The 12,389-nt window shown below is 45.0% G+C and overlaps 1 protein-coding gene across 11 annotated transcripts in view; it reads right to left on the bottom strand.

The window, feature by feature from the left end:
• Positions 1-12,389, bottom strand: part of caskin1 (CASK interacting protein 1) — a 60,546-nt gene that overhangs the window by 9,921 nt on the left and 38,236 nt on the right. For 4 of the 11 annotated variants that reach the window (XM_069525011.1, XM_069525009.1, XM_069525013.1 and 1 more), the window contains exons 11-19: positions 9,908-10,153; positions 6,449-6,553; positions 5,582-5,700; positions 4,620-4,701; positions 4,167-4,279; positions 2,716-2,826; positions 1,396-1,497; positions 768-906; positions 100-243 (exon numbers count right to left, since the gene is read on the bottom strand). In XM_069525011.1, the coding sequence (XP_069381112.1) occupies positions 100-243; positions 768-906; positions 1,396-1,497; positions 2,716-2,826; positions 4,167-4,279; positions 4,620-4,701; positions 5,582-5,700; positions 6,449-6,553; positions 9,908-10,153 (1,161 nt within the window). The remainder of the gene's footprint in view (positions 1-99; positions 244-767; positions 907-1,395; positions 1,498-2,715; positions 2,827-4,166; positions 4,280-4,619; positions 4,702-5,581; positions 5,701-6,448; positions 6,554-9,907; positions 10,154-12,389) is intronic. The other 7 variants (XM_069525012.1, XM_069525010.1, XM_069525016.1 and 4 more) reach the window with 6 other exon arrangements.

Genomic DNA, 12,389 nt, shown 5'->3' with positions numbered 1-12,389 from the left:
GAGAAGGAGAGGATGTTTGACCAGTGCATGATCTCACTGATACAGAAGTTTAGATCTTATTAGAAGTTTATCCTGATTAAACTGTCATCTGTTGCTCACCCTCTGGAGGCGGGCTGTCCATGGACGCGACTTCCTGCTGCTGTGCGATTGGTGGGGGCTTCTTTCGGAGGGAGCCCCGACCGTCTGATCCGCGCTGCATCTCAGCCAGTCGCTTCACCGCCAGCATCAGCTTCTTCTGGTGGCCTTTATCATCAACAGACAGGAACCACGGTCTTATTTAGTTAGGAAAAGTAGAATGTGACTAATTGTTGATGTCTGAACTTCTCACCGTGACGCTAAGACTTGAGCTCAGCCAATGGAGAAAACTTAATTTGGCTGCTTCTATTCAACTTGCTAATGCTGCTCACAGACACCAAATTTGATTTGTATGATAATCTTTCCTCTTTCCGCCCTCCAACCAAATACGCCGACGCCAGACCAGGAATATCTTGAACACATGATGTGTTATAATGTGTAAAACCTTGGAAACCCTCAATAAATGTAGAGTCACTCCACCACTAACCACTTATCTCTGCTAGCTCCCGGTTCTCAGTAAAGTTTTTACCATCACAGCAGCTCCGTTTGTTAGAAAAGACTTTGAGGAAGACTTTCAGTACTGTAGTCGTGATGACGTTCTGATGCTTCGAAGGGGTAACTGTAACTATCGAGGAGGTGACTCTATACTCCAAAGTAAAAAATGCAGCATGGAGTATAACTGTACGACTTACCCAGTTTTGTGACGCCTATTTCCTGCAGGTCCTCCCAAGTGATGTCAGTGATGAAGTCGATGTTCTCGTAGCCGTTCTGCACTAACACCTGGTGGTACTGGTTTAGACCAATGGCAGACAGCCACTCTCCTAGATTGGCCTATAGGAACACCAGGAGTATGACTGGTCACCAGGCTAGCCAGCAATAAACCAATCACCAATTAACAGATCTACCATTAGAACTATTATAATAACCATAGACTGTAAACAAAGATGAGCGACATGACTGCTCCGCAAATGTGAAGCCAAAGTGTCTTGATCGCCCCCTGGTGGCTGGCTGCAGTATAGGTCTCCATCCCCCGATCATCACTGCACACACTCCAAACGCACAAAATGGAGGCGTTTGTTTCCGGGATATTTTGGCTTCACTTCTGGAAAGTGGGAGGAAGTGAAGACGCGTCGTCCAACTTTATTTACAGTCTATAATGAGTTGTACCAACTACTACATTCAAACTGTTATTTTGTCCAGCAGGAACACCGGAAATAACTTTTCTGGATAGTGGGAGGAAGTGGTCATGTGCCGTCAGCGTCTAACCCTCTACCAGGTAAACGTCTCTGGTCATCATGTGCGTGTTTGTGTTTTACTCACAGGTTTCTGATCAGGCAGCCACTCTGTGACGCTCAGCTTGTTGATCTCTGAGGTCATTTTCTTCCTGTGACCTGGTTTAGTTATTCCAATCGCAGTCAGATCCTGAACACACATAAACACGCACACGTGAGGACTGCAGCAGGTACAGAAGTGACACGTGGAACCTCCAACACGCCAGCAGTCTCCATCCGTCATTCATTCATCAACACACGCAGAAAAACCCCGAACACAGAGAAACGAGAGGCAGAGCGACGTCTAATGGAAGATTCTGCCGGTCGAGGAGAAAAGAGCAGAAATGAAAATGTAGCAGAAAAAAGCGAAGGAAGCAAAGGAAAAATGTTTCGGGGGAAAAGGAAGCAGTCAAAAAAATAAAAAAATCCAATTCTCCGTGAGCACATCTATATTCAAGTCCATGTTTTCTTTTGTGAATAAACTTACTCACTGACGATTTCTGTTTACACACACACACACACACACAGACACACACACACACACAGACAGACACACAGACACACACACACAGCTGCATTACTCATACATAAGATACAGATGTGACACAAACTGTGGAAGGGACGAGGACTTTTATCCTCCAGTAACAAATCTTTTTTTGGGTCAGCTCAGCCCTGAACTCTTCATCATGCACAACTACAACAGGAGTGAGCTCATGTGCACAAATAATTTATAAAGGCCATAAATTATTTGTTAGTAGGTGAGTGTGGCAGAGTCGTTCCCGTCCCTCGGAGCAGGGGCAGCAGTGTAGAAGGTGAGGGGGGGGTCAGGGGGGGGGGGGGGGGGGGGCGCAGGGATTCATTTTTACATCTGTCGTAAATTAAGCTGCGTTTATTTATCTGCACACTTCAACATTTAACTTTGAGTGAAATAAAATGAATGAAAGCAAAGAGTATAAGATGCTTTGCAGTTTGTTTTCATCAGTTCATGTTGTTGAAGCAACTGAATCATTATAAATTTCTGGATATGAAGCTACAGCCAGCAACAATTAACACAGCTGGTCCTTGGAAAGGCTTCTTATTCTTATTATTTCCAAATTGGAAAACTGCTTTACATTAATTAACAGATTTGATTTTTTTTTGGACTACCGGTGCAGTGACGACAGTTTCAAGGGTACAAGGGGTCAGGAGGTCAACACCAGGTGAGGTCAGGGCAGGGAGAGGACAGCTGAGAGACTTTGTCTGAGTGGTTTAATCGTGTTTATTTCACATGCATCTGGAAAACATCGAGGACAGCACAAATCCCAATGTTTTCCGTTGTGGTCCTTGGAGGTGGCTGCGACCTCAGGGGGTCAGGGTTCAGGTGCCTTACCTCTGGGGTCATTCGGCTAATGGTGGGCAGGTCATACCCAGCGCCCACGAAGTTTGGAGCGTAGACCTGCAGCTGAAAGTCGCTCAGCCATTGGACAACGGCCTCTGAGCTCTACGGGAGAGAAGACAGGGGGGATGCGGTCACTGGCACCGTGTCTGTTACTTTAACAGCCACGCTTCCTCGACAGGGCCGAGTACAAACCACAATATAGTTACTACAGCAGGGGACCGTTTTCTCAGATCTGTCGCTATTTTACCTCTGTATCTCTGCACTAATGTCACAAAGACAAATCCTTTCACTTTTCTGGATGATGGAATAACAGCAGGACTATCAGGTTTAGTTTACGTCAAACCAAGTCAGTAGCCATCTAGCATTAGCTGCTTTCAGCATTTAGTCAGTTCACGTTAATGCTCTCACTCAAAATCCTGCGCTTGCACTCAAATATTCTCCTGCTTCTAATCTTCTACTCACGCTGCTGCTGATTGGAATAGTTGACGTAGTTTCCTGAAATGTTTTTGTTCTAAATGTTGAAGCTGACACTTTTATTCTTTTCATCCTCCCTCCATCTTTTTCCTCATTCGTCCTTTTGACACATTGTCCCTAGAAGCTGATGGATGCTCCTCTCCCTCTTTCTTCCTCTTTAGCCTGTCGAGGGGAATATTAGGACGCCGAGGAACCACGAGCTAACAGATGGCCATGAGAACATGGCTTACATGACACACACACACACACGCAAGTGATTCACACAAAACTACCACAACCACCTGCTATTTAAATATGCTCCGTGACATGAACATAAATGTCTCCACACATATAAAACACACGCTACAGTAAACGTCAGACTACTGTACATGGTGTAAGCTCTGACTACACACACCATGTATACTGCTGGGCACCTTTCAGCCAGCCAACACACACACACACACACACACACACTGAGTTGCCTGAGGTGCACCGAGCAACGTTTGAATTGGAGAATATCTATTTCTGCAAAAAAATAAAAACTCTGCAATGGAAGAAGAAAAGCTGCAACTAAAAGGAGTGAGTAAGGATGGACAGCAGGTCGTAGATAAACGAGAGAAGGACAGGATTCTCTCTCACACACACACACACACACACACACACACACACACACACACATACACGATTCCTCGTCCAGAGACTCATTAGGACAGCTCCGAGGATCCTCCACGCTCACACTCACCGTATCGTGGCTGCATCCGAACACTCGCAGCACGGACGAGGCCAGTTGCGAGAGAAACCACTGGGACATCTTGGTGTGTGTGTGTGAGTGTGTGTCTGTGTGTGCACGTACAAGTGGGAGAGTGTCGCTGTTCAAGTGACTCAGGAGCTACATTCTCATCACGCTGCAGTTACAGACTCGTGACTTTCATGCTGGTGAATTTCTCCTCACTGTGTCTCTGTGGACTGAATCTGTGGTACTGTCCTACCTTCCCCTCGCCTGGCACCTCCCCCTTCCTGGTTGCCGCGGCGTCATAAGGCGGCGCTTCGTGGAGGGGACACCCCGATTGGCTCGACGTCCGAGAGGAGCTGGCGGAACCTGCTGGGAGAGATATCATTGGCACGTTAGTCAAGATGTGAGAAGCGAAGCGTCGGGCAACAGATGAGTCCGTCCATCGATGAACTGGTCTCTGGTCAGTCTCCTTCACTGCTTCACCAATCAGATTCTCACTTTCCAACATATAATACATGTTCTCAACCAATCACACCCGTCTGTAATCCCTCCTACATGCCCTGCCTTGGCCATCTGTCTGTTAAACCAGCCAGGATCTGTGTGTGTCTGTGTGTGTGTCAGTGTGTGTGTGTCTGTGTGTGTGTGATATGATGATATTGTTTTTCTAACCCAGTTCTCTCACTGGTTGGTTCTCATCACGTCTTCCTACCTGCAGGTTGGTCTACAGACTTCGACTGCTCCAGGAGATGCTCCTTCGCTTTGGCCGACTGGGACAAGACTGTGGCGAGAAGCTGCAGAGACACACACACACACACACACACACACACACACACACACACACATCTTACATTTTGTTGCATTGCAGTGACATGACTAGATTTCTTTGACCAATCAGAGCACTATGATGAATGTACGTATCCAGTAAAAACACAAAATGTTAAGAATTCGATTTGAGTTCCGAACACTTGAATTAACTCAGTTTTTGGTCTCCACCAACTCCTGGGGAAGATATCTACACTAATGTTTGTGAAATTGTGTTTTCATTTTGTCTTGGACGAGTCTCTGGTGACATCAGACCACGTGAGGCTGCCCTCTCTTTGATTCTAACTTTTTATATATTCGATATTCAGATTATTTATTTTAAAACTAACGTTGTACGACTTTAACCTGACACATCACAAATGATCACTAAATAATTTGCCTTTAAGGCCGTTCGAACTCCAGTAAATCACGATCGAGCTTCATATATTATTTACCGCTTCAGTCTGCAGGAAACTTTCCTGTTCGTATATTCACAATTAATTAGCTACAGTCGCTCTCAGAGAACATCGATGTCCTCGCAGAACAACGTTCCCTCGGCGGGGAAAGAAATTGGTTGGCTACCTTCTTGTGTTTGCATTCAGAAACACACAAAAATGAGGTAGATTTACGAGCGTAGCGACATTATTCACATAATCAAACGTCAGTTCTGAAGCTTCGAGTGTGAGCGCTGATGAGAAGTGAAAGAAGAGACGGAGAGAAGACTTGAGCTGCACTGAGCTCTGATTCTGGATGTTTTAAAAACTGCTTCTCTTGCAGCTTCAGACTAACAACATCACGGCTCTGTGTGTGTGTGTGTGTGTGTGTGTGTGTGTGTGTGTGTGTGTGTGTGTGTGTGTGTGTGTGTTGTACCTTAACCCCTTCGGCCTGTGCATGGAGGATGTGTGTGGCACTGCCAGCACTCTGACCGCTGCCTGATGACCTCACGCTCGTGACACTGCCAGAGCTGCCCACACTGCTGCGGTCCCCACCTGTAACACACACACACACACACACGTACACACACACAAGCACACACACACACACACATATAGATAACAGCCATAACATACAAACATGCATTCACACACACATGCAACCACCCAAACAAAATGTATTGATTTTGTGTATAGAAATGCACATGTGCAACAAATGAATGGATGCACACACACGCACAAAGACACACACAGACACACACACACACACACACAGAGACACACACACACACACACACACAGTGGTTTAGCTAACATCCAAAGCATCGTGGGAACAGGTGTGACTCTCCACTGAAATGCACCGGGCAGCGTGTGGTTGATGAACTTGATGGACGGAGGAACAGACTGTCGGACGACTGGAGGACAAACAGAAGAGACGTAACCAAGACACAACTTTTACTTTAACAGACACACACACTCTCTCTCCATACGCCCAGTTACACACACACACACACACACACACACACACACAGACTGTCGACCAATGCAGATGGCTGCAGTCCTACACACTGAGGCCACTGAGTTGAGTTCAGATGGAGGGATAAGCATGGGAGACTGTCAGGAGCAGGTCAAAGGTCAAAGAGTATCTGAAAGCCTTCACACATCATCACAGAGACACGGATGGATTCTGATGAAAGCTGGAGCCAGTCAGAAAGTTTTTGAGCGGATGTCAGATACTGTTTGACCCCTGCTCAGAGATTAAGGAGTCAGGAGTTGAGGGCTCAGCGCAGCGCGGCTTCGTTACCTGCCACTGGCTTGCGCAGTACCCAGATCTCTTCATTGGAGCCTCCATGGGGCCCGCTGGACGGGGTAGGAGAGCTGTGAGGACTTGCCTCTGAACCGCGACAACCTTCAACACAGAACACCAGTGTTAGCCACTAGCGACCCTAAACTGGCCCAGGAAGCAGAGCTATCGTGTCGGGGCAACGGAAAAACTTAACAGAAACATATCATCATCTTCTTGAGCTGAATGACAAACGTGTTAGAGTGCAGCTGCCTATTCGCACGTCCAGGAGACACGTCCAGGAGACACGTCCAGGAGATACGCTGCTAAACGAGCTTTTTTATGTCTCTGATGAATTTAAGTTTACTAATATTAACGCCGAGTTGCTGCCATTCGTGGTTATTACTGTGTGGGTTCGAATCCCAGGTCGGCCGGGGTCTCTCTGTGTCTCCGGCTTCCTCCCACGGTCAGACATCAGTTTAACTGGAGACTCTCAATCGACACCCTAACGACCTGAGTGCACCCCGCCTCTCGCCCAGTGTCCGCTGGGACTGATGGATGGATGTATATTATTATAAGTCTCTCGTGATGAGGTTAACGATCTCACTCTGAGCTGAAACACTGAAGGGCCTGAAGCCAAAACGAGCTCGAGCCACTCTTCATATAAATATATTGATTATTGCAGCGTTGACGTTTTTAGCCATCATCAGGGTGAGAGAGAGAGAGAGAGAGAGAGAGAGAGAGAGAGAGAGAGAGAGAGAGAGAGTGAAGGAGTCAGGAGGGACTGAATTAAAAAATAAAAGTATATAATAAGATATATTATATGTAATAAGTGACAGTTCCTGGGTTTATTCTCAGCAAAAATGACAGAATTGCCCGAATATTCGCCCCAAAAAAACCAAATGACGATGGAAAATATATTCGTCACATGACTCTGACGGTTACGTTTAGATTTAGCTTCTCTCGTGTGTTTCTCTCCACCGCGTCTAGAATCATGGTTTTTTTTCCATTTAGAAACTGAAGCGTGTGGAACATGTTGACCGATCATGGACTTGACGGCTCCGACTGAAAAATATCGTCGTGGACGAACTTTGTCGTCGGCCTGATTTTCTGTCACGTGGCGGTTTTTTTAGAAAGTTAAGGTCAAAAGTAAGTTTGAGTGAAGCACAGAGGGGCCGAGAGAGGAGCTGACGGAATTTCATACTCACACACTTTCATACTCACACACACACACACACACACACAGAAAAAAATACAGCATATACTGTGTATAGATATATGAAAACATTTATATACTCATAGTACATAAATAAATCCAGAACATGAATATCTGTGTATATACACATAAATACTATAATGTACATACACATACATATATAATGCATCCGTTAGTGTGTGATTATATATGTCAAGCCTTGAATGGAGCTGCTGTAGTGCATTTGGAGAGTGTCATAAACCATTATAACCTTAACGAGGGATTATAAATGGTTTATGGGAGTGACCCACAGAGCTCTGGAGAAACACACACACATATATAAAAACACTCCATTTGTTTCACAGCGCCTTCCTGTGGCCATTTTGCATCCCTCCAGGCGACCTCGGACACAGGACGGGTCTCAGTTTGTTTTGGCCTCCTCTGATTAAATCAAAGAGCTCACTTCATTTGTCAGTCGTTATGTTTTCCTCTGCGACAGGAAATTGAGTTTTACTTTCCCTGGAGGAGACAAAATGGCCTCGAGTGAAGGTTCCCAGGGTTCAGAGTTTCAGGACCTTACCTGCAAAACACTCCGGGTGACATTTTCCCACAACACATTTGTGTGTTTGACATAATTACGCTTGAGGATTTAAACTCGGAGATCGATGCACGTGTGTCTAATGATAATATTATGAGCTGGTTAGAGCGAAGAGGAGTTACAGAAAATATCACCCGTTCATGTTCAAACTCTTTGTTTCAGCAAATAATTACAAACATTTTCACTTTTTATAAGAACAAAGTTTGACTCAGTTATTCCTGCCGCTCAGCAGAACCGCACACACACACACACACACATCCACACACAACCCTAACCTTAACCAATACACTCTGTCTTTCTATTGCTGTGAGGACATTGGTTGACATAATGCGTCCCCTTACCCTAACTGTAACCATCACCGTCTACTCACCCCAACCCTCGCACAAACCAAAACCAAACACTCATCTGAAGAAATGTCCCAACAACCATAGAAAGACATGTACACACACACTCTCTCTCTCTCTCTCTCTCTCTCACACTGAGGGTAAAAGTGCACGGTGGGTAAAGTGGCACTTACATGATCAGACATGACGATAACACACGGGACAAGGACAGAACAGAAAAGTGTCTGGTGGGGAAGTTGTGCGTTGGGTATGTGAGTGTATGAAACGAGGAGGGTCGTCCGAGGAGCAATGACGAGAGGGAAGAAAGAGGAAGGAAGGAAGGGAGGAAGGAAGGAACGAAGGAAGGAAGGAAGGGATAAAAAATAAACCGAAAAAGGACGAATAACTCAAACACAAATAAACTCAGGTGAAATGAGGTTTTGGGGTAAAATGGTTAATTTCCCTTCGCAGCTGAAATCTGTTCTTGAAAAACTCTCCTGTTAAGTCTCTACTTTACTGCACCACGTTACTCTACCAACCGTGGAGGTGCTTCCTGCTGCAACGCTGTTCTCTACGAGAATAATGTTGTGATGTCACAACGATAAGTTCGTAAGTAAGATTAAAATCTGTGATAATATCAGGGAGGAGAACCTGCGCCCTTCTGGATTTTAAAATCAAAGTCGACCACGACCAAACATTTCCTCCGAGTCCAAATGGATCTGTCTTCTTGTAATATTACAACTTTATTCAAATTATTAAATAAAATAACTGTTTATTCTGGCAAAATGATGATTCTATCCTCATTCCATATCCTGTGTGACTACTTCACTTGATTCTTGACATCTCTGTCAAGTAATACTGTAATAAATAATAATAATGTAATACTCCTCTCTCAGTGACAGACGAGCTGAAATGCCGTCCATAAATAACCTGAAACACAGAGATGGATTTTCATTCTAATATCAGGAGGAAAATAACTTGATTTAATTACAATCTGAGCCCTTAAAGGAAAATGTTTTCTGGACCTGAGCTGTGTGACTGGATGAGTCAGATACTGAGCTACAGACTGATCCGACCTGAAGCTTCCTCTGGCTCTCGTTTATGAAGATGACAACAGCAACAACAGAAAAACAAAAGTTACACAGCATGAGCAACACATAAATTACATAAATAATGATCCATAACAATAAAACTTTAATGGATGCCTCCGACATTTACAACAGCGATTAGAATCTGACGTGACCAATAGAATGTTTATCATCAGAGACGTAATCAAACAAACCAGCGGAAAGCATCCCTTGAAGTTTTAATAATAATAATAATAATAATAATAATAATAATAATAATGAAAAGGGGGTGTGTACCTGGGGCAGTGGGTGTGTCTCCCTGTGGGGTTGTCACGGGCGACCTGCTATAGCCAAAGGAAGTAAAAAGTGGAAGCAGTGGCTGATGGGAATGTGGTGGAGGAGGAGGCGGTGGAGGCAGGATATGGATCTGATGGAACGTGGTGTCGTTGCCGTTGACTACCGCGTTGGCAGGGGCAACCGTCGCCGGGGGAACCAGCGGTATCTTTTGAAACTGTTGAGTGCAAATGACTGTGCTGGCCAAACCTAGATAACAGCCACCGTGACGACACACCGACACACACGCACACACACACACACGCACACACACACACACAGCCAGCCGACAGTGAACCAGCGCCACGGAACAAACAAACAACAGAACACAGAGTTACACAGAAGAAAAAGGGGGAAAACACAAAATTAAAAACAAAGGCTGAAGTCACAAAATCAAACAAAGAAATGAAAGGTGGTGAAGAACAGGACGGACGACAGAGGACGAGAAGGAGACGACGAACAAACATGGCCGTCGTTAATGAAATGTGGTGAAAAGGAAGAATCTGAAAAACACCTCGAGTTAATATATCATGTAAAATCTAATGTGCTAATAAGACAATATAGATATGTTATAATAATAATAATGTTTGTACAGTTCGTCCATTAGTGTCATTACTTAAGATAAGTAAGATATTTTTTCCTGAGGGTTTTAAAGTGATAACATGTGTAAGAATAAAAGAGAAGTTGTACACAAAAACAAGGTCAGTATGATGCAGTATAGGTCATAAGCCATGCCTTCTCCATGTTAGTGGATGGCACACGTGGAATCATTTGGTTTGAATTAGTTCCAGAGCTCCACGCCAAGATGTGTGAAGATGGCAGCGTCTTCATTTCTGGATCGTGGGAGGAACCAGTCTGTTGTTCTTTATCTCTAACGCTCAAACAGTCATTGTCACTAACTCGTGTGACTCCTTGTAGTTTATGTGCGTGAGTCACATGAAAGGACTTCTGGTCGTCTAAATGAGCTTCTGCTTAATCGCTGCTCAAAGAGAGAGTGAGGAGGAACGACCAGGAGAAAACAAAAATTAAAAATGGATGAAAAACAGCTGAGTAAATGAAACCTCCCACTGGAACAGCTGGTGTGTGTGTGTGTGTGTGTGTGTGTGTGTGTGTGTGTGTGTGTGTGTGTGTGTGTGTGCTGATGTTCACTGGCAGAGATTCATCGTCGAGCGAGTCCTCCGACTGTTTCTGCTTCTACTCAACAACGAACTGCGCGTTCGGACAAACGCAGCCGTGGAGCGAATGGATGAAACAGAACGTCGAGAGAATAACAGATAATGGAGAGTTTCATGAAGCGGACAGTTACAGAGAGACAGACTGAGACGGGCAGACATGTTTCTACAGAGAGACAGACAGATGGACAGTCAGAACAACCAGGTCTACACACACACACACACACACACACACACACACACACACACACACACACACACACACACACACACACACACCAGTTGAAACCATCTGAGCCTCCGTGTAGCGGTGCAGTGATGGATGCATGTACATGAGCTCATTGTGTTGATCTAAGATGGAGGATGGAGGTTTAGCTCTGGCCGCTCTTCTCACCTGTTGGGTTACGAGACCTGGTTTTACTCGTGTCTCTGTCGATCTTTATCAGCTGCTTGATTTAAAGGCGCAACGTTCACGCACATGCATGTATGAGACGTGTCTCAGTTCAGCGGCCGAAGTGCGACGAGTCTGCTCACTTTCGAAATGTCCTACAATAATTCGAATACGAGAATTCACTGCGCTTCACTGACAAACTGCTTTTTTAAAAGAGGTAAAGTCGCTGGCGAGAGTTGAGACGGTTCACATTTTTAAAAAACAACAACAACAAGGGGCATTAAAACTTTCTCATCGTGTCCAACTTCAGCTCTGTTGCCAGGCAACAGCAACACGAGCGGGATGGGTCGGCGACGCCTTCGTGATTTACGAGGCCGACGGAGGAGGAGGAGGAGGAGGAGGTGGAGGAGGAGGAGGTGGACTTTGTGTCCTCCGAGCCCCTGAACTGAGACACAGCTGAAGCATGAGACTGAAACTGACTCATTAACCATCGGATGCTGAAGCGTTTCCTCCTCACGGTGTTTAACGCAGATCAAGATCTAAATGTGGAGAATCAACATTCCTGCGGTTTTAACAGAACATGTGTAAATTATTATTCTGATTCGCCTTTTATGTGTGTTCATTCAGCTGTTAATGCCAAGTGTGTTGTTGTTTTTATTTACAGTATATATGTAAGTTTGTCTGTTCTCTCTTCAACATCAACATGAAATTAAATCTAAGGAACTGACTCGGGTTCATTTTGCTGAAATCAGTGAATGAACGCTGTTAAATGATTCGAGGTGAAAAGCTGCTGCTCTGAGGAGTGAACCGCCTGATTCTCATGTTCTCTGTGTTTCTCTGAGGTTCAGTTAAACGTTGTGGTGGAGGTGAAGTGGAAATGGTT

The sequence above is a fragment of the Paralichthys olivaceus genome, chromosome 5, assembly GCF_024713975.1.
Source record: "Paralichthys olivaceus isolate ysfri-2021 chromosome 5, ASM2471397v2, whole genome shotgun sequence".
Classification (NCBI taxonomy): domain Eukaryota; kingdom Metazoa; phylum Chordata; class Actinopteri; order Pleuronectiformes; family Paralichthyidae; genus Paralichthys; species Paralichthys olivaceus.
This window is presented reverse-complemented; position numbering and strand designations above follow the sequence as displayed.